The 22469-nt window shown below is 36.9% G+C and overlaps 1 protein-coding gene across 3 annotated transcripts in view; it reads right to left on the bottom strand.

Moving 5' to 3' along the window:
• UBAP2 (ubiquitin associated protein 2) overlaps nucleotides 1-22469 on the bottom strand; it is a 122092-nt gene that overhangs the window by 27771 nt on the left and 71852 nt on the right. For all 3 annotated transcript variants that reach the window (XM_041760935.1, XM_041760934.1, XM_041760936.1), the window contains exons 7-10: nucleotides 17960-18014; nucleotides 16319-16422; nucleotides 5824-5876; nucleotides 2140-2207 (exon numbers count right to left, since the gene is read on the bottom strand). In XM_041760935.1, the coding sequence (XP_041616869.1) occupies nucleotides 2140-2207; nucleotides 5824-5876; nucleotides 16319-16422; nucleotides 17960-18014 (280 nt within the window). The remainder of the gene's footprint in view (nucleotides 1-2139; nucleotides 2208-5823; nucleotides 5877-16318; nucleotides 16423-17959; nucleotides 18015-22469) is intronic.

Genomic DNA, 22469 nt, shown 5'->3' with positions numbered 1-22469 from the left:
TGTCCAAAATGTTTACCGTGCCAGTGAAGCAGATCCTGGGAGGTCAAATAATTCAAGGCCCACTACTATCTGATAAAGAATAAAGTTCCTAGACCTGAGCTCCTTTCCTTATGCACTACCCACTCTTACCTTCCCATAACCAGCTGAAGTCCCAGACAAGAATTCTGGATCTCAGGGTAACGTTCTAACTAATGATTTCCTAATTCTGGGGATATAAATTCAGGGTAGTCGTAGCATATATAACATATCTCAAAAGCTATATTATCACAAAAAAACACAGCACACTCTATTCCAAAAGAGAAGATAAATGCCTAAAAATAGTACAGCATTGTCTTCTGAGAAATAACCATTAAAGTCTATTTTTTCTTTTCTTTCTTTTTTTTTAATGCCCTCCCATGCCCAATTGCGATCTCTGGTCCCATCCTTTCCTCCTGTTTCAGGGAACAAGGGACGGGGCTTCATTTTTTTTTTTTTTTTAATTTTTGTTTATTCATGAAAGACACAGAGACAGAGGCAGAGACAGAGGCAGAGAGAGAAGTAGGCTCCATGCAGGGACCCTGATGTGGGACTCAATCCTGGGACTCCAGGATCATGCCCTGGGCCGAAGGCAGGCGCTTAACCATGGAGCCACCGGGTGTCCCCCATTTTTTTTTTTAATGAAAATATTCCTATGAAAGTCACTGAGTAATCAATATAATGAGTAAGTTATAGCCATCTAAATAAATTTAAGCAATTCATAAACCCTTTGATCATTATTATTTCCCTGTAACAAAGTTTTATAATCATCTCATTTAGCAAGAAATCAAGCATGTTAAGATCAAAATGTCTTTCAATTCTCAGGTGTCATACCTAGAAAGGCCTTCATACTCCTAAATCATTGCATCTGAGACTATAATCAAAGGTTTTTTAAATTATTGCAGAAACTAGGATATAAATGAATGCTTTTCAAAGATTCAGTTCTGGGGGCACGTGTAGCTCAGTTAGTTGAGCATCTGTCTTTGGCTTGGGTCATGATCCCAGGTTCCCTGCTCAGTGGGAGCCTGCTTCTCACTCTCCTCCCCAGTTGTGCTATCTCTGTCACTATCTGTCTCTCCCTCAAATAAAGAAATAAAATCTTTGAAAAAAAAAAATAAGTTAAGAATTCAGTACCGTACATAAAAACAGTGTTTTTATTTTCCTGAAAACTCCTTTATTTTCTGTAATCTAGAAGGCTAGATAAAAACCAGTAGAGCCTGGGGTACCTGGGTGGCTCAGTTGGTTAAGCATTTCCCTTCCGCTCAGGTCATGATCGCCGGGTCCCAGGATCAAATCCCACATCTGGCTACCCATCGGGAACCTGCTTCTCCCTCTGCCTACGTCTCTTCCTCTCCTTCTGTGTCTCTCATGAATAAATAAATAAATAAAATCTTTTTAACAAATAAAAATAAAAACATAAAAATATAAGCCATGTCAAAAAAATAAAAATAAATAAAACTAATTTAGCCCATATAAAATGAGAAGTTTGTATTACCCTTAGAAGATCTAAATAAATGGTATTTATTTGGTATTTCTATGTATGGCTAATTATTTTCACTAATTATAAATTATATTGTGATAGAATATGGGCTTTCCAGTAGAATACCATTAAATAAATGGTATTCTATATACATAGAAACCAAAGAATATTCTCTATTAGGTTGATGTGTCCAAAAAAAACCCAACATATTTACAAAAGTAAAAAAGAACAGTCATTAAGTTTAACAGGGGTACTGGGCTGGCTCACGCAGTGAAGCCTGCAACTCTTGATCTTGGGGTTGTGAGTTTAAGCCCAACATTGGGTAGAGATTACTTAAAAACAAAATCTTAAAAAAAATTAAGTTAAATAAAATAGGTTTAACATAATCTCTATCACAAATGATAAGAAATCCCAAACATAACTGCTATTTTAATTCACCACTGGATACAATAATTAGAAAATGATGGAGGCTCTGTTAGCTCACAAGGATGGTTAGGGATAAAACAAATTCTTAGGAAAAGGCAACAAACTGAAAGATTTAAGCAAAGGGAAAAAAAAGACCTGAGCCCCCAAATAAATCTCCTGAGCAAGAAATGTAAATTATTGCTTTGAATAACAAACAAAAAGTGACAAAAATTATTTACCTTTGCCCAGGTGTGACATGATTCTCTGCTGGAACAGCTGAGGCAGTGAAGACCTTTGTTTCAGAAAGCTGTATGGAAAGGAATAAAAAAATACTTTGCTCTTATTTTACAGAACATAAAACCAAAAATTTATCAAATTTCTGATAATTTTTAGTCATCAATACTCTCATTATACTTCAACCAAAAAGTAGTCAAAGGAAATACATAAGTGATAATGACAAGTAAATTTTTTTTTAAGATTTTATTTATTTATTCATGAGAAACATGCAGCGGCAGAGACATGGCCAGTTTATCCTTTTTATTTTTTTATTTTATTTTTTTTAAGTTTATCCTTTTTAAAGACTGCTCTAGTACTTATCAACTCTAACAGTCTCAGAACTCTGAAACACTGCATAAAAATCAGGTTGCCTCACACATTAATATTCAGGCAGGGGCAGAGCAGCCAGTAGGTGTTCATCTTCTATAAAAACAGAAAGTGCTGAATAGTTTACTGTTTCAACGAGAAGGGCTTACACTACACCCTGTATCTTAAATATATAAGGTATCTTAAAGAGCCCCAAAGAAATCATTTTTACCTTTACTCTATTTTATATATAAGACTCCATAACAGAGTAAAGCAATAAAGGAATAACTGTAAAAAGCAGTGGTAAAGTAGATCCAAAGCCGCAAAAATATTAATCAGTTCAAAGCAAAAGAGAGGCACATTAAATCACTGACATCATATCTAACCTTGGTAGAACACAGAAAATTAAATCGTTTCCTCTTTATTTTTTTAAAAAGAGAGAGGGGCAGCTGCTGCCTCAATCAGTAAAAATGTGACTCTTGATCTCAGTGTTGTGAGTTCAAGCCTCATGTTGGGTGTGGAAGCTACTTAAAAACAAAACACTTTAAAAAAATATGTAGAAAGTAAGCATTCTCAGATTTCAAGAGACACAAGACATATTTTAAGATTTATGAAAAGAAAAAAATCAGAAGAAAATACATAAAATTTATTTAAAGTGGTTGCCTCTAGGGGCAGCCTCGCTGGCTCAGTCAATAGATCATGCAACCCTTTGATCTCAGGATTGCAGGTTTGAGTCCCACATTGGGTGCAGAAATTACTTAAACGGGGAAAAAAAGGAGTGGGGAGGGAAAGGCTAATAATAGTTACTGTTTCTTTTTTTTTAAGATTTTTTTTTTTCTTAAAGATTTATTTATTTCTGTGTGAGAGAGAAAGCATGGGTACAAGGCGGGGCAGGGAGAGAATCTCAAATAGATACCCTGCTGGATGTGGAGCCCGACATGGGGCTCGATCTCGCCACCCTGGTATCATGACCTCAGCCAAAACCAAGGGTTGGACACTTAATTGATTGAGCCACACAGGCAACCTACTAGTCATTAATCTAAGCTCCACAAGGAATTTTAGATTTATACCTTAGACTATACTGATGTTTCAATTATTTTATACCATCTCAGAAAAGATTTGATTTTTTTTAATTTTTGAAAGAATACATCCAAATTTCCTATGCTAATTATTTTCACTAATTATAAATTATATTGTGATAGAATATGGGCTTTCCAGTAGAATATTAAACTCTGTGTACATTTGAACTGCTTGTTAGCAACATTAACTGAAAGACCCACATCTGACCCATAGAAAAACACAGTTGAGTTAGGCAGGATAATTGTTATGATATTCATTACACTGATAAAAGAGAAGGCTCAGTAAGATGCATTAAAATCAATAGGTCAGCTTAGCTAGAATTTGAATACGGACCTTTTGCATTCTGATCCCCTGCTAATTTTCTTTTCTTTTCTTTTTTTTTTAAGATTTTTTATTTATTTAATCAAGAGAGAGCAGAAGAGGCAGAAGGGCAGAGGAAGAGGGAGAAGCAGACCCCCCCGCTAAACAAGGAGCCTGATGTGGAACTCAATCTGGGGACCCCAGGATCATGACCCTGAGCCAAAGGCAGGCGCTTAACCAACTGAACCACCCAAGCACCCCTCTCCTGCTAATTTGCTAGCCTGCCTGCTCACCCAGACAGGAGCCAAGGAAAGCTAAAGCTTCTAGCACTGGAAATACTCTTTTCTCCCAACAAACTCTTACCAAAATTCTAGTAATACAAAACATTTAAATGTTGGACAACTCTGAAATAAAGTAAAATGCCCATAGGCTGCTCAATGTGTCCTCCTTCAGCACTGGTACCCATCCCTCCATTGATTAAAATAACCACCCATCTAGTCCAGCCTCTTCATAGTACCAGTAGAACAGAGCTGTGTGACATTATACTCAAACATCTCTACTGTTTTCCTTCCTCATATTCTACCCAGTTTGCTCTCTAACAAACCAAACATAATACTGCTTCACTGCAGGGCAGGGGTGGCATAACTGCAGTTCACTTCTTTAAAAATACACTTGTATCTGGGTGACTCAGTCCATTAAGCATCTGAATTCGGCTTCAGCTCAAGTCATAAACTCAGGGTCCTAGGAGTCCACTTGTCCCTTTCCCTCTACTCCTCCCCCTGCTTATGCTTTCTCGCTAATAAATAAAATCTTTATATATACTTATAAAAGAATATTAAATAAATAAAAATATACTTATGAAAACAAAATGGTAAAGGAGATCGGAAATAATTCAAAGAAAAAAATTTGAAGTCTGGGCTACTTGCATGGTATTAAAGGTCAATAGTTGGGGCACCTCGCTAGCTCAGTTGGTAGAGAAGCAACTCTTGGATCTTGAGGTTGTGAGTTAGACCCCATACTGGATGGAGAGATTACTTGAAAATAAATTTAAAACCCAACATTTAAATAAATAAAGGTCAATCCTTATAACCCCTTTATTCTCTCCCATGTAATGTCCTGCTCTTTATCATGTGTATACACATGTTCTAGACCTTGAGAGTCAAAGAGAAAAATGGTATAAAATTTACTAAAGGGATTCTAGTTCAGTTACATTTTCTTTTTTAAGTTAAATCTTTTTGATCAAAGAATATCTTATGCTAATCCCAGAGTTATAAATGAACACTACCCTGAGGCTAGTGTGGTACACTCAAAAATGTCTATGGAATAAATATAAAAAGAGCTCATCTAGTTTTAGGAAGAAGGGGTTGGGGCTAGAACCAGATTCACATATTCAGGTTAATTTCAGCTGTGACCCAAACACTGACAGTCTCCTTTAATAAAAATGCTATAAAAAATAAATTTTCACAGGCCAGGGCAACAGCATCAGTTGGTTATCAGAATAAACAAGGGGCACCTGAGTAATTCAGTCGGTTAAGCATTTGACTTTGGCTCAGGTCATGATCTCAGGGTCCTGGGAGTGAGCTCCACTTTGGACTTTCCACTCAGCGGGGAGCCTGCTTATTCCTCTCCCTCTGTCCCTTCCCACACTTGAGCACTCTCACTCTCAAATAAATAAAATTTTTTAAACTTTTAAAAAAAGAACAAGAGATAAGATCAAAAAAATGATTTCAGTCTTATTTTACAACTGGTCATTTTTAAGTGGATGCTTTAAAAACAAGTTTCTTAAAAATTTCAAAACACCAACCTCCTTCTAAGAAGCATTTTCTAAAAAACATGATAATCACTGATGTCTGAAAAGGAACCATGAACAACTGTAAGGTATCTCCAGCTTTCTTCAAAGAAGACATGCCCCTATCAGAAACCAAAAGGAAGACAGATCTAACCTGAAGCTAAATACTTACATCTTCAGTCCAGTCATCTGTTGTCCACTCTTCCACAGAATTCTTCCAGGCTCCTGTTGATAATAATTATAGCTTACATCACAATACCAAATATTGTCTTTCTTCAAATAATTCTCTGTTGTATACTGCAGAAGATGTGCCATGTATCTCATAAATAATTTACTTTGTAATCCAAGAAACAGGAAGCTTCTGATCTATACTCAATAAAATGTCATGTTGTCAAATACCAAGTTACCTGGGTACTATCCACAAAGCAATTTCTGTGGTTTCCTAATAGATCTCTATCAAAGATCAGTCCTGCTCACATAAAGTATGGTGCTATAACTCTTGATTAGGTAGAGCAGATCTGTTCAAACAATTGTTACAGAATAAACATCTATCAAGTAATTAAGTGCTTTAAGGAAAAGCATTTGTGTCCAAAAATGCTGACTTTAGTATTCAGAGATCCTGTAGAAGTTACAGGCCCATTACTGTAAACTATACATACACACACATACCCAGAGAAAATGGTTTTCAAAAGAAAATACACCAATATATCAACTATACCCCCAGGCATTAAGATTGTGAATATTTTCATTGAGCAAGAAGAAATGAGTTGAGCATCTGACCTACCACGAGGTTTGTGTGTAGAGAGAACAAAAGAAAAAGAGAAGGGGAACACTCTCGAGAAAAAAAAAAAAGTGTAATCTAATCTCCTTGGAGTCAGGTCAAAAACCTAGTACCCAACTGCCTCATAAATAAATAGATGGTATTACCTAGAAAAAGTCCTTCTCTATGGAATGCTTTGACTGGATGTCCCGAGCTTAGGACTGGTTATGGCAAACACAAAATTAATGAATTTATGCAGTATGACTTCCTGTAAAAATATCACTTAAGATGTGCTATTATATGGGAGATTTTTCGAACCTGAAAACATTCCCTGCTGTGAGAAACCTAAACACATCATTGACAGACTTCATCTATCATTGTAGATCATAGAATATATATAATAAGGAAGAATGTGGAAACAGGCACTCCTTGTTCTTTTGTGCCTCTCGACTGCATGTATCCTTAAAATAACAGTAAAGATTCATAGAGAAAGATATGAACTGACAATCTGATCCTTCGTATTGGTTCAATCATCAATCTCTTAATGATTTCCATAATTTCTCTGGAAGCGTAGTAGAACAAATATGGATTTACATAGTCCCCAAACATCTGAGTTAAAATATTTTCTTAATTCAAGAAAGAAGTTACAGTTTAAGTGAAAAACAAAAGGTAGTTTTAGTCCTAGTCAGAAATCAGTACTGAAAATTTGTTCTTTAAGACCTCCACACAGGCTTCTTAAAGGTCACACTATACACAAAGCTAAATGAACCTGAGGCAAGCCATCTACCTACTCTCCATTCTTATATTCCTTCTACAGCGTGACTTTCTTCTTGGTACTAATAATATATAATCTCCAATCTTCAAATATATCTCCTTCAAGCCCTTTCTCTAAGTAAATGCATAGCTGTAAAAGGACAAAAACTAATGTGAAGGATGGCCAGTAAGCACTGTTCTTGGTGCCACCTCCATCCACCCTACCTAATGTGCTTATTAGGCTGTTAAATTCATTACAGAACACAGTTTTCTAAGGATTAACAAATTTTATAAAAAAGCTAAAGCTCACCCTAAGCAGTTTTAGGAACATTCTAATCAAGACAAAGAAAACAGGGGCAACTGGCTGGCTCAGTCAGTAAAGCCTGCGACTCTTGATCTTGAAGTTGTGAGTTCAAGCCCCACACTAGGTACAGAGATTTTTTTTTTTAATCTAAAAAAAAAAAAAATCTTAAAAGTTGGAAAATAGCTGGAAAGATACACACACACATACACACACACATATGTATGTACATATATACATAAATATAAATAAGGGATATTCCAAAGGAGAAAAATGATGAGGCATTAAAAAACTCTATATAAAATATTAAAACTATCCTAAAGTTTACAACATACCGTTTTTCCAAAAAAAATTTTAAGTTGTGCTATAATACTCATAAAATTTACTTTTATGATCATTTTTAAATGTACAATTAAGTGGTATTAAGTTAAAGCACATTTTCATATACACAATGTAAAGAGACTGGCCTAATACTTAAGAGATAGGGTTATTTTTTAAATAATTAAAACATAAACTTAGACACATAAAAACAGAATCTGAGCAGAACAACACCTGAGTGGCTCAGCATTTATTTGAGCATCTGCCTTTGGCTCAGGGCATGATCCCAAGATCCTGGGATCTAGTCCCACATCAGGTTCCTCCCCCCCACCCCCCCAGAACCTGCTTCTCCCTCTGCCTGTCTATGCCTCTCTCTCTCTCTCTCTCTCTCTCTCTCATGAATAAATAAAATCTTAAAAAAGATTCTAAGTACATATAATAACTAGTAGAGGACAATGTACACAGTCACAAGCAAAAGTGCAACACTGTAAAATGGTCATGTGTGGCAACAGGGGGGGACCCCTTATCAGAAATTAGGGCCAATTATTGCAGTTACCCATGCTAAATAAACAGACATTACATATAGACAAATACAAGTTCAAGTCCTAATCTTATTATGAAATATTAAAAATTTACATTAAGACTTTGGTCCCCATTATAGACCTATAAACTTACCTCTCAAACATATGGGAAAATGTCAAAAACATTAATTTATTTTCAGCTTAAAATAAATTTGAAATGCATGCTTTATGTTTAACTTGATGTTAGCCCTCTATCAAAAGCATATATAAGGCAGCCATGTAGTTTTGAAAAAAGGAAAACAATGAGGTAAAAATCTGTGTTGTCTTCTTTTTCTAACTTTATTTACTATTTTCTATCATTAACATGAGAGATTAATTATATTGCATTTAAAGTTATATTTTGCTATTAAATTTGATGGGATTTTGTAATCTGGTCTGACAATCTGTTTTACTCAAGTAAAATTCATATAATATAAAATTAGTCACTTTAAAGTGTATAATTCACAGTGGATTTTTTTAATATATATTTTTAAATTTAAGTTCAGTTAACATGTAATATATTATTAGTTTCAGAAGCAGAGGTTAGTGATTCAGCAGTCTTTTTTTAGGCTAATTAAAATCTTTTTTATTTTTTTAATTTAAACTCAATTAATTAACATATAACATTATTTTCAGAGGTAGAGGTCAGGGATTCATCAGTCTTATATAATACCCAGTGCTCATTATATTACATGCCCTCCCCAGTGTTCATCACCCAGTTTAACCTCTCCCCTATCCCCTTCCCCTCCCATAGCCCTCAGTTTGTTTCCTATGAGTAAGAGTCTCTTATGGTTTGTCACCCTCTCTGATTTTTTTTTTTAAGATTTTATTTATTTATTCATGAGAGACACGGGGAGGGGAGGGGGGGCAGAGACACAGGCAGAGGGAGAAGCAGGCTCCATGCAGGGAGCCCGATGCAGGACTAGATCCCAGGTCTCCAGGGTCAGGCCCTGGACCGAAGGTGGCGCTAAACCGCTGAGCCACCCGGGCCGCCCTCTGATTTTTGTCTTGTTTTATTTTTTCCTCTTTTCCCCTATTATCCTGTTTTGTTTCTTAAATTCCCCACCTAAGTGAGATTATACGATAACTCTCTTTCTGTAATGACTTATTTCACATAGCACAGGCTGAGTAGTATCCAAAAATCTGTGTTGTATTGAAGGCCAATCTGTAAAGCACTTCCATAACCAAAAGCTGTTTATCAAGTGGTTGTAAAAAGACAGTTTCTATAATTATTCAACTGATGAAGTTTCCTTAACTAGCCTTGATTAAAATGGAAGATATTGTAAGCATTTAAAAAAATACTTTTAAGTAAGTTCTATGCCAAACATGCAGCTTGAACTTCTGACCCCGAAATCAAAAGTCACATGCTTTGCAAACTGAGCCAGCCAGATGCCCCCATTTTAGAATGTTCTTAACCAAGGAAATTTTTTAAATTAGACACCCGTACCTTTGAGCTCATAAGAATTTTTCTTTGGCAGATCCTGAGCTACATTTTGAGCATTAGACGACAGTTCTGCAGATCAATGTACAACGGAAGGTCTTCACATATTAAAATAATGAAGGTATTCATCAGAAGAGAAACTGGTGAGCAACTTAAACACAAAAAGTAAAGTGTCATGGTTGCCTGAGTTGTTCTTCCTTCAGCTCAGGTCATGATCTCAGAGTCCTAGGATCAAGCCCCATGTCAGGCTCCCAGCTCAGTGGGGAATCTGCTTCTCCCTCTTCCTTTGCCCCAATCCCCAACTCATGTTCTCTCTCTCAGATAGATAGATAGATAGATAATCTTAAAAAAAAAAGTGTCAAAGCTAAGTCTATGTTGTGCATCCAAGGAGAGGTAAACTTACTACAATCCATACTGTAACAGCCCACTGTGACTCAACCATAAATACTATTAGCCATAAATACTATTAGATGGCCTTTGAACATTCAACTGCCTCAACTACCCTCGTCCATATTCCATCAAACTCCCTTCTCACTTGTAAAGATAATTCAAATGTTTAACAAGTTATGTTTAGTATGTTTAAATTTAATAAATTAGCATTCTGACTACCCTTCAGTCTTTCTCTAGGAATGCTAGTGAAAGTCCGTCTCTAAAGAATGGATTTATTATCCATTTTTATTATCCATGTTTCCTGTCAAAAATCAAGTTTTGGGGATGCCTGGATGGCTCAGCGGTTAAGCACCCCCCTTTGGCCCAGGACGTGATCCTGGAGTTCCAGGATCAAGTCCCACATTGGGCTCCCTGCATAGAGCCCGCTTCTCCCTCTGCCTATGTCTCTGCCTCTCTGCGTCTCTCAAGAATAAATAAAATCTTTAAAAAATAGGGCAGCCCCGGCGGCGCAGCAGTTTAGTGCCGCCTGCAGCCTAGGGCGTGATCCTGGGGACCCTGGATCGAGGCCCACATCAGGCTCTCTGAATGGTGCCTGCTTCTCCGTCTGCCTGTGTCTCTGCCTCTCTCTCTCTCTCTCTCTCTCGCTCTGTGTCTCTATGAATTAAAAAAAAAAATCTTTAAAAAAAAATAATGTTTCTGAGCCTATAATTATGGCTGGGGTCAGACTCGGAACTTTGTGTTTTCAACAAAACAATGCCATTTTATGAGGCTCCTAGAGAAATTGCCAGGACTCTATCAACTGACAACCTTTAACTGTATTCTGCATTAAAACACATTTTCTTATTTTTTTAGCTATGAATCTACTACTCTAAATGAGAATGAGGGGAAGGAGAGGGAAGAGGTTAGAGACAAAACAGAAGGGAAAAGAACCGGAGACTGAATGAGAAAAAAAGAAAAGTATCAGTTAACTAAATTTAACATGTTTCAACATCTGATTTCAAAATCAGTAAAGGTTTATGAATAAAGCTGCTTTATATCCTGCACAGGTATTTCTGTGGCTATGTTTTCATTCCTCTTCAATAAAAAACAAGGGTGGGGTTTTTAAGACTGTGTTATGAGTGTATGCCTTCACAAGAGGAATGTATGAGTTCCAGTTACTCTGTCACCTTCACTAACACCTGGTATTGTCAGTTTCCTTGTAAAGCCTTTTTCTTTTAAGTAACCTCTACAACCAACATAAAGCTCAAACCTACAACTCTGAGTTCAAGAGTCACATGCTCTACCAACTGAGCCAGTCACATGCCCCCACTAAAGCCATTTTTATGAATGGAAAGTGGCAACCTACTACTATGGTTTTAATTTTTATTTCTCTGGTGATCAATAATGATGACCACATTTTTATCTTCCTTTTTAATTATCTGTTCCAATCTTTTGCTCAGTTTTTAAAAAAGATTTTATTTATTTATTCATGAGCCACAGAGAGAGAGAGAGAGAGACAGGCAGAGGGAGAAGCCAGGAGGAGCTGGCTCCATGCAGGGAGCCCAATGCAGGGCTCAATTCCAGAACTCAAGGAGTATGCCCTGGGCCGAAGGCAGGGGCTAAACCGCTGAGCCACTCAGGATCTCCATCTTTTGCTTTTTTTTTTTTTTTTTCATTTTTAATTAACTTTTTATTTTGAAATAGCTAGAAGATTCATAAGAAATTATCCATCAGGATCCCTGGGTGGCGCAGCGGTTTGGCGCCTGCCTTTGGCCCAGGGCGCGATCCTGGAGACCCAGGATCAAATCCCACATCAGGCTCCCGGTGCATGGAGCCTGCTTCTTCCTCTGCCTGTGCCTCTGCCTCTCTCTCTCTCTCTCTATCATAAATAAATAAAAAATTTTTTAAAAATTTAAAAAAAAGAAGTTCTCCATCATCCTAATGATTACATGCCCCATAATTATAGTACAACAGTCAAAAAACTGGCATAGATACAAAGTGTGTGTATTAGTTCTAGTTCTTTTTTTATTTTGGTAAAATACACTTAAGATACACCCCTCCCCTTTTTTTTTTACAAAAAAATTATGTTAACCCTTCTTAAGTGTGCAACTCATTGCCATTAAGTATATTCACAATGTTATACAAACCAATACCACTACCCATTTTCCACAACTTCATTTATTATTCATTTATTTATATTCTGTATACAAATCTCTGTTCAAAAGGGGGTTTGGAGATGCCTGGCTAACTCAGTCAGCAGAGCATGCTACTCTTGATCTCTGGGTTGTTAAGTTCAAGCCCCACACTGGGTGGAGAGATCACTTAAAATAAAAAATAAATGGAAGTTTTATAAATATTTCCTCTCAAACTGTGTCTTGTCCTTTCATCTTACTTATTTTCTTCTCAAGAACCAAGTTTCTCTTTTAGAACTCATACTTATTGTGCACTATATAAGAAATCTCTCTCTTTTTTTAAGATTTTTATTTATTTATTTATGAGAGAGAGAGAGAGAGAGAGAGAGAGAGAGAGAGGCAAAAACATAGGCAGAGGGAGAAGCAGGCTCCCTGCAGGGAGCCTGATGTAGGACTTAATTCCAGGACCCTGGGGATCACAACCTGAGCCAACGGCAGATAGTCAGCCATTGAGCCAGATGCCCCACCCTATATAAGAAATCTTGTCTAACCCAAGGTGACCTAAGATTTGCCTCTATATTTTCTTTTAAATTTGTCCTTCCCAGGTTTCACATTACAACTACTACCTACTTGATGTTATTATTTTTGTATAGGACAATATAATATATACCACTGAACTGCCTTGAAACCATGTCCTAATTCAATTAATTAGTCATGTTGTGTAATTTTTTTTGTTTTTTGTTTTTTTTTTTAAGATTTTACATAGGGGTGCCTGGGTGGCTCAGTCAGTTAAGCATCTGCCTTTGGCTAAGGTTCTGAGATTGAGCCCTGCCATCAAGCTCCATGCTCAATGGGGAACCAGTTTCTCCCTCTCCCTCTGCCTCCTGCTCCTTGTTTATGCTCTGTCAAATAAATAAAATAAATAAAATCTCAAAACAAAAACAAATTGAGAGCGTGCACAAAAGAAAGCATGACTGGGATCCCTGGGTGGCGCAGCGGTTTGGCGCCTGCCTTTGGCCCAGGGCGTGATCCTGGAGACCCGGGATCGAATCCCACGTCGGGCTCCTGGTGCGTGGAGCCTGCTTCTCCCTCTGCCTATGTCTCTGCCACTCTCTCTCTCTGTGACTATCATAAAATAAATTTTAAAAAAATTTAAAAAAAAAAAAAGAAAGCATGACTAAGAAGAGGCAGAGGGAGAGAGAATAGCAAAAATGAGCAAGAAAAATTTTCATGAGGTAGACTATCATAAATTATGCCCAACGATGTAGTCAATAAAAACTAAATTTCACAACAGTGAGATGTGAAATATATAAATGGTATATACCCTTCCCTTTGTTTCTTCTCGAATTTTTTGATTATTTTAAAATTAAGATTTCACATTTTACATTTTCATAGGGGGTAGTCTTATTTTGCATACATTATACTTCTCCCCTAAACATCTGATGTTTTTTGAAGTTACTAATGTTTTTTCTCATTGCTGATTGGTTACAGAAATATATTTATTGAACTTCTACCTAGCACCTCTTAAAACTCCCTTATCAATTTAATATTTTATCTCGATTTTTGTATCACTGCCAGGAATGACAGGTTCTTCCTCTATTTCCAACCCTTTCTCTTTCATATTGCAATGATTACGACCTCTACTACATTGTACACAGGAAAATAAAAGTTAGTCCCTTTATCTTGTCCAGAGAAAAAATATCCAACACATTACCACTAATTGTAAAGTCTGCTCTAAGTTTTATACATATCCCCTATATGATTAAGGAAACTTCCTTGTATTCCAGATTTGCCAGTTTTTAAAAAAATCAGAAATGAAATGGAGCCTGGGTGGCTCAGCGGTTGAGTGTCTGCCTTTGACTCGGGTCCCAATCCCGGAGTCTGGGGATGGAGTCCCACATGGGGCTCCCTGTGTGGAGCCTGCTTCTCCCTCTGCCTATGTCTCTGCCTCTCTCTGTGTCTCTCACGAGTAAATAAATACAATCTTAAAAAAAAAAAAAATCAGAAATGGATGTTGGGTTTTGTCAAATGGTCTTCCTTACTGAAACAATAGAATTTTCACCTTTATTAAAGTAGGAATACTACTTATTTTTGATATTGAGGTGTAACTCGTACAGCATAAAATCCACTCTTTCAAAGTACACAATTGAACAGTGTTTAGTATATTCACAAATTGTACAATCATGACTATCTGTTCCAGAATATTTTCATCACTCCTGAGAAGAAATCTTCAACCCATTAGTAGTCACTCCCCATTTTTCCCAAGCCTTCCAAATCCTATGCATTCAATAATCAACTTCTACGTATCTGCCTGATATGGACATTTCATACAAATGTAATCATACGATATAAAATATGTGTTCCTTCATGACTGGCTTCTTTCACTCAGCATGGTTTTAAGATTCATCCATGTTGCAGCACGCATCAGCACTTCATTCCTTTTTATAATACAATGAATACTCCATTGTACGGATGGCATACCCCATTTTACTCATCCATTCATCCACTGAAATACATGTGATTTGTTTCCACATTTTGGCTATTATGAATTATGCTTCTACGAACACCTTTATGTAAGGTTACATAAAGCTACGTCTTCCATTCCCTTTGGTATGTATCTGACAGGCGACTGATTTTCTAATGTTAAAGAAACTTGACTGCCAAGTATACATTTAACATAGCCATGATGTATTATCCTTTTTTATCTTACTGAAAAGTTTTATAATATGTTGTCTTTTTTTATATTTGTGTTGAAGAGTGAGGTTCATTTGTAATGTCAAATGTTAGCATAAGATTTATTGACATGAAGTATCTTACCATCTTTTAATATCTGATATCAATTTTAATTGTAATTATATTAAAATATATAGTATAGAATGTATTACAATTACAACTACAATTATAATTATTTTCAATATCCCTGTTCTCATTTCTATAACCAATTATGTGTGCTTCTCCTTCCCTTGATCAGTCTCAGAGTAAGCTTATCAATATTATCAGTCTTTTCAAATTACCATTTTTATAACTTTTGTTGATCTTCTCCATGGGATCTTTGATTTCTAGTTCACTGATTGTGTTTCTGTGGTGGTGGCACAGTCCTATTTTTTGACCAGGATAGATATTAAATGGATGTTTGCTTTTAGATTATTTATTCAACTATTTATATTTGCAGTTATAATTCATGAATTGTCAAAATTAGGTTCTCATAAATATAATTGCAATAGTTAATATAAATTATCATGAAAAAAATCCTAAGAGCTCAAAAAAGTCAATCAGAGAAATACAAATATCATATGATTTCACTCATATGGGGAATTTAGGAAACAAAAGAGAGGACCATGGGGGAAGGAAAAATAAGACAAAAACAGAGGAAGACAAACCATAAGAGACTTTTAATTATAAGAAACAAACTGAAGGTTGCTGGAGGGGTGGTGAGTAGGGAGATGGGAGGTGATGGACTTTAAGGAGGGCATGTGATGTAATGAGTATTGGGTGTTATATGAGACTGATGAATCACTGACCTCTACCTCTGAAACTAATAATACATTAGTTAATTGAATATAATTTTTTTAAATCCCAAGAGCTCTATTAAATAAACATGCCAATTAACAAGCATTTATCCATAAATTTCCAAAAAGAAATCCTCCAAAAATATCAGGATCACAGAAAATCTCCAAAAGCAATTGGTGCCCAAACCTCCCTATCATATACCACTTTATCTGGCCTAAATTTAGGTTCACCATCAGGAAGAGTAACTTTTCAGTAACAGGTCTTCCCGTAAGAAATTACAACATATCCCTGACACACTGAGATTTCAGTGTAATTTTATACTGACTTACACAGTAATTAAAGCCTCTCCCTCAGAGTGCAGAAGGAAAAAAATCAAGTATCAATGAGATTTTTAAGCGAGACTATGGAGGTAAGAACCAGCTAATAGTATCAGAGGTAGGACAGCAAACTGTTTTTCATTCTTCTCTAATGGCATGCCTTTGTATGTTAAGAATTCATAAAACACATCTCAGACAACACTTACCAGTTCCTTCATCTGCGCCATTTTGAGTAGCTTCCCAAACTACTGGCTTTGATCCACACCCATCTGTAGATGGAGAATCTGAATAGTCCGCAGGATTAAATGTCCTTGGGTTTTAAAAAAGTAAAGAATTAAGGCAAATGCAACAATTGCCAAAGTCACAAAAATCATCATGCATCATCTTCTCTCCCCACCCCCCCAAAAAACCTGCCTCATCTAAAAGCCACTACAAGCAACTTTATCCTCCTTCTCCTATTTAATTATAGTTAATTCTTCTGGCCATCAAGATGTAGATCTTCTGAAAAGCAGGGATTGCCTAGGGACCTTCCACACACTTTTGTATGATGCCCTTATTTCCCTAAATTGTTGCCCTCTGCATCCTAAAGCAGATGTGCATATCTATAATTATATTAGGAAGAATAAGGGCTCTAATGGAAAACCCCCTTAAAAATTAAGACCAGACTTGAATACACAGTCTTATCTTCCCAAGTCAGAATCCAGGTCCTTTTATTATAGAAACAGTGAATCTACATATAAAGAAAATGCTTCATTCAGGTTTTTTTCCCCATTAAAATTCTAAACACCTATGATTCAGAAGTTTAAGTAAAGCCAAATTAATACTGTCAGTAAAATTTACAGAATAGAATTTAAAGGTTTTTTTTCCCAGCTTTATTGAGGTTATCATTGACCAAAAAAAAAAAAAAAAAAAAAAAATCACAAAAGAGTATTTGAAAGTAAACCACTAAATCCATTTAATTACCTAAAGCTGCTGGGCTGGGCACATACCTTACGTTTAAATATTCCAGCCAGTTTGCTCCCTATGTATTCATCACAATGAGCTCATGCAAGAAACAGAAATGGCAAGAGGCATCACCTAAAGTCAGCAAACACTTCCCCACCCGCCCAGTGCTGCCCTGAAGCTATGGAGAGACCAAGGGTTTTGCTGGAACCAATTCCCTTCTGTTCTTGACTGTCATCTACAGATGGCTTCTACAAGAAGCTTTAAAATTTGTCCTAAAATCCAGGGAAAACTAATATTTTGGAAGTAGCAAAAAGTGAAAAGAATAGTCAGAAATTATGAATAAACAACAAATCATATCACCTATGGGGAGAGAAAACTATCACTTTCACATAAATAAATACTGCATTTACTTACTATTCAAAGACAACTGCTGGATGTATCAATATACCTCTTAGGCAATGGTTTTCAACTAGGGATGATTATGTACCTCTCTCCCAGGGACCATCAGGCAAAATCTGAAGATTTTTTTGATTGTTACAACTTGAGAAGGGATGCCACTGGCATTTAGTAGGGATAGGCCAGGGATGTTGCTAAACATCCTACAATGTAAAGGATACCCCACCACCTCAACAAACTATCAGAGAATACAAAATGTCAACAGAGCCAAGGATAGAAGTTCTTGAATTTCTAGAAATAAATACAATTTTATTTGTACTATCTCACTTTTCCACTATTTCTTCTTTTTAATATAGAAGAAATATCAAAAAAATAAAAAAAATAAAAATAAAAAGAAGAAATATCAGAGTCACCAGGATAAATAAATTGGGCACAGGACAGAGGGAAAATAAATTAGGAATAATAACTAGCGAGAGTAGCATAGAAATAGGATAGCTCAGATTTACCCCATGCCTTGGGTTGAGAATCTTCCTGCCCCTCTCCCTCTTCCACGTCCAAATCCTTAAAAAGAAAATAGTACCGTTAAATAGTATTTATGTCCTACACACTTATAATTCTACCAACTTCATTCACTACGCACCAAGCCAAACACCAGTCATGGTTCCTAACAGCAACAACATTTCTATCCAATGCACTCGATCTGCTAGTCCCTACTGACACAACTATCTACAGTTACTGATTTTGTAAGATAGAAGAGATTTAATTCTGCTAGTATAGTAACTGTGATATTACTAGCTTACATTACTAACTATTCTGGGGGTGTGTGGGTGACTCAGTCACTTAAACATCCAACTCTTGGTTTTAGCTCAGATCATGATCTCAGGGTTCTGGGATCAAGCTCCAAAACCGGCTCCACACTCATTGTAGAGTCTTGCTTGTTCCTCTCCCTCTGCTCCTCTCCCTTGCTCACGCATACACACATGCACTCTCTCCCTCTCAAATAAAATTTTTTTTAAAAAAGAGAGAGAACAAATCATTTTATTCAGTGACTCTCCAGTGTTTTTAACATTCTGAACTGTGGACTAAAGAAACACCTAATGCAAGAGCTATAACTACACAATTCTTAGAGAAAATATAGAGCAAAAGCTTCATGACAGTGAATTTGGTAATGATTTCTTAGATAGAACACCAAAGGCACAGGTAAAACCAACAGACATTAGATTTGTGCATCAAAAGACACCTAAAGGGGCAACCTGGGTGGCTCAGTTGCTTAAGTGTCTGCCTTCAGCTCAAATCACAATCCCAGGGTCCTGGGATGGAGCCCCACAACAGGCTTCCTGCTTAGCAGGGAGTCGGCCTCTCCCTCTATTTCACCGTTTTCTTTCTCTCTCTCTCTCTCTCTCTCTCTCTCTCTAAAATAAATAAATACAATCTTTGAACAAGAAAGAAAAAAGACTCCTATACCGGGGTTCCCAACTAGTTCAGTTGGTACAGCACAACCCGATCTCAGGGTTGTAAATTTAAGCCCCAGGTTGAGAGTAGAGATTATGTAAAAATAAACAAAACAAAACCAAAAAAGGATAGGAGGCACCAAGGTAGCTCAGTCAGTTGAGCCTCTGACTCTTGGTTCTGGCTCAGGTCACCATCTCAGGTTCCTGGGGCCAGGAACCCCCCACTCAGGGTGCAGAGTCTGAGATTCTTCCCCCCGCCCCTCCCCCAGCTGGCTCACTCTTTCTTTTATAAATTAATTCTTTAAAAATAGGAAAAAAGATAACTTGTATCAACAAAGTAAAAAGGCAACCCATAGAACAGTCGCCCATGAAACATTTGATAAAGGAGTAATATTGAGAACGTATGAGGAACCTCTACGCTCAAGAAAACAATCTGATTCAAAAATGGTGAAGGACTTGAACAGACATTTCTCCACAAGATATGTAAATTGTCAATAGGCACCTGATAATATTCTCAGTATCACTAATTATTGGGGAAACCTGACACCCATGACGATGCTTACTATCAAAAAAAAAAAAAGAGAGAGAAAGAGAACAGAAAATAACAAGTGTTGACAAGAATACAGAGAAACTAAAGCATGCACTGTTTGGTAGAAATGTAAAATGTGCAGCGACTATGTTAAACAGTACAGGAGTCCCTCAAAAAAGAGAATTACCAAATGATTCTGGAATTCCATCTCTAGATATATACCAAAAAGAATTTGAAAAATAACACTCAAAGAAATATTATTCAGCCCTAAAAACGAAGGAAATTCTGACACATGCTACATGAATGAACCCTGAGGACATTATACTGACTGAAACAGACCAGTCACAAAAGCACAAATTTTATGATTCCACTTATATGAGGTACACAAGAATAATCAAATTCAGAGAAAGGTGTGCTAGGGGCTATATTACCCATACTCACATAACTAAAATATGTATTAATCGTTTGTATAGCTAACTTTTCCACAGTCCAAGTTGAATTATTAAAAATATGATCTTAAAAAAAAAACTACCCTATAATAAAAAAAAAAAATCTACCCTATCACCAAAGATGAGAGAATAGAGGGAACTGTCCTGAAGAATGGAAAAATCCTAATGCGTATCATTAGCTACTGCCTGCTGTAGCACTGTCAAAAGGAAAAGGTTAAGATTACACACACAATCATTACCACAGCCTGGACAAAAGACAGCTCAGTCAGAAGAAAAACTTGCTCTAAGAAGAAGGCTTTCAATGTACAGGTCATAATAAAAACTTGGGGTCTTTTAATTGCAAAGAAAAAAAAATGAAAGAAAGAAAGAAAGAAAAGAAAGAAGAGAAAAAAGAAAGAAAAGAAAGAAAAGAAAAGAAAAGAAAAGAAAAGAGAAAAGAAAAGAAAAGAAAAGAAAAGAAAAGAAAAGAAAAGAAAAGAAAAGAAAAGAAAAGAAAAGAAAAGACAAGACCATAGGACTAAAGAAGATTTTTTTTTTTTAGGACTAAAGAAGATTATCATAAAGATTAAACCAATATTGTGATACATGCTGTCTTTTTACCTAGAGGTCTTTCTAGGTACTCTGTACCACATCTATGGTGAATGACTGTTCAAGTCCTCACATTTATGTTTTTTGTTTTTGTTTTTTAACACCGAGAGCCAGAATAGAAATGTTCCTTATTTCCTCTGAAAAAGCCAAAATAGGGGCACCTGGGTGGCTCAGTCAATTAAATAAATATCTGCCTTCAGCTCAGATCACTATCTCAGGGTCCTGGGATTAAGCGCTCTCTGCTCAGCAGGATATCTGCATCTCCCTCTCAGTATTCTCCCCCCTCCTTCCCCACCCGAGGGAGGGAGGGGGTCCAAAACCTGGAAAACAGCCAATCTCCTCTAGTGGAGGTGGATCCTAACTGCAGATATTCCTCACCAACACAGTGCTCAACAAGTGTAACCTAAATAAATAGAAGCAAATAGGGAGAGTAATCCTAATCTGACAGAAATCAATCCCTTTCCCTCATCCCCAGGAGACTGTATGGAGAGCTTGGTAACAGCCAAATGTACCAGAAAATGTGTGATCTTGAATTAATCACTATACACTCTGAGTCATGACAAGAAATACCTCTAAGTTCCTGACTAGTTCTAAGGCTTTATGTGTAGACAAAAATTTCCAAATTTTCAGGGCTAGTTCAATGACAAAAATAGTTGCCAGGCTAACTATGAGCTGCCACCATGCCCAGAGACCTATTCGGCCCATACCAAGAGTAGGGCATCCCTAGGGCTTGCCTGGATCAGAGACTTAGGAGTCAAGCAAATCCTGTCCCTCTATCTTTAGGTTAGAGTATATTCTCAGAAAGGAATATGCCTTCCCAATCTTAAAGTAGCATAAATAAGGTAAATGACAATGGGAAAATCTCCCTGAGATGAATAAAGCTTAGAATCCAGATATCCCATATATTAGCTTGTCCTTAGTAAAGAAATCTGATTCTAAATGTGTTGTGGGGACACCTGGGTGACTCAGTCGTTTGAGCAACCAACTTTTTTAATTTTGGCTCAAATAATCAGGGTCATGCGATTGAGCCCCAGGATCAAGCTTTGTGCTCAACAGGAAGTATGCTTGAGATTCTTTCTCCCGCTGCCTCCCCTCTTGGTTGTTCTCATTCTGTCTCTCTCAATAAAAATCTTAAAAACAACAACAACAACAAAAATCCCAAACGGGGGTGCTGGGTGGCTCAGTCGGGTGTCAGCCTTCAGCTCATTTCATGACCTCAGGGTCCCATGACTGTGGGACCCCACATCCCATGACTGTGATGTCACCACATCAGGCTCCCTGCTCAGCAGAGAGTCTGCTTCTCCCTCTCCCTCTGCCTCTGCCACACGTTCTCTCTCTAATCTTAAAGAAAAAAAAACACCTCTCAGGGGCACCTGGGTGGCTCAGTTAAACTGCTGCCTTTGGCTCAGGTCATGATCCCAGAGTCCCAGGATCAAGCCCTGTAGCAGGCACCCTGCTCAGTGGGGGGTCTGCTTCTCTCCCTTTCCCTGGCTTGTGCTCTCACTCTTTCTCTCTCTCTCTCAAATAAATAAATCTAAAAATAATTTTAAAATTTCCCTAGGTACAAGATAATTTCTCCTAAACCCCATTTTACTCAGGGCTCTTCAGAATGCTTGAAGGAAAAACCCAATTCTAATTAGCTAATGCAAAACAGGCGATTTTAGGTTTATAAACTGGGGTAGTTTGCAGTTTAGGCATGAGTGGATCCAGGGGCGCACATACATACAAAAAAAGAATGTTTATATATTCTCAGAGTACTCCTCTCAAAAAGTATTTATTCATTACAAATTGTAGGATAATAACTTCACAGAAGAGATATCTGGCAGAAACCACTGTTCTTAAGTAATAAAAACTAACATGACTAGTACTGGGATACACTTGTATCATGTGCCCTCTAATGTGACCTCAAGTCAGTGATCCTCAATTTCTGGTATTCCTGTCAGAAATAAGAAACAGTTTAACTATACTGGCTGTAAAATAAAATTTAAAAACACCAGAT

This window comes from Vulpes lagopus, chromosome 7 (genome assembly GCF_018345385.1).
Source record: "Vulpes lagopus strain Blue_001 chromosome 7, ASM1834538v1, whole genome shotgun sequence".
Taxonomy (NCBI): Eukaryota; Metazoa; Chordata; class Mammalia; order Carnivora; family Canidae; genus Vulpes; species Vulpes lagopus.
The sequence above is the reverse complement of the archived record's forward strand: the minus strand, read 5'-3'. Positions and strand labels throughout refer to the sequence as shown.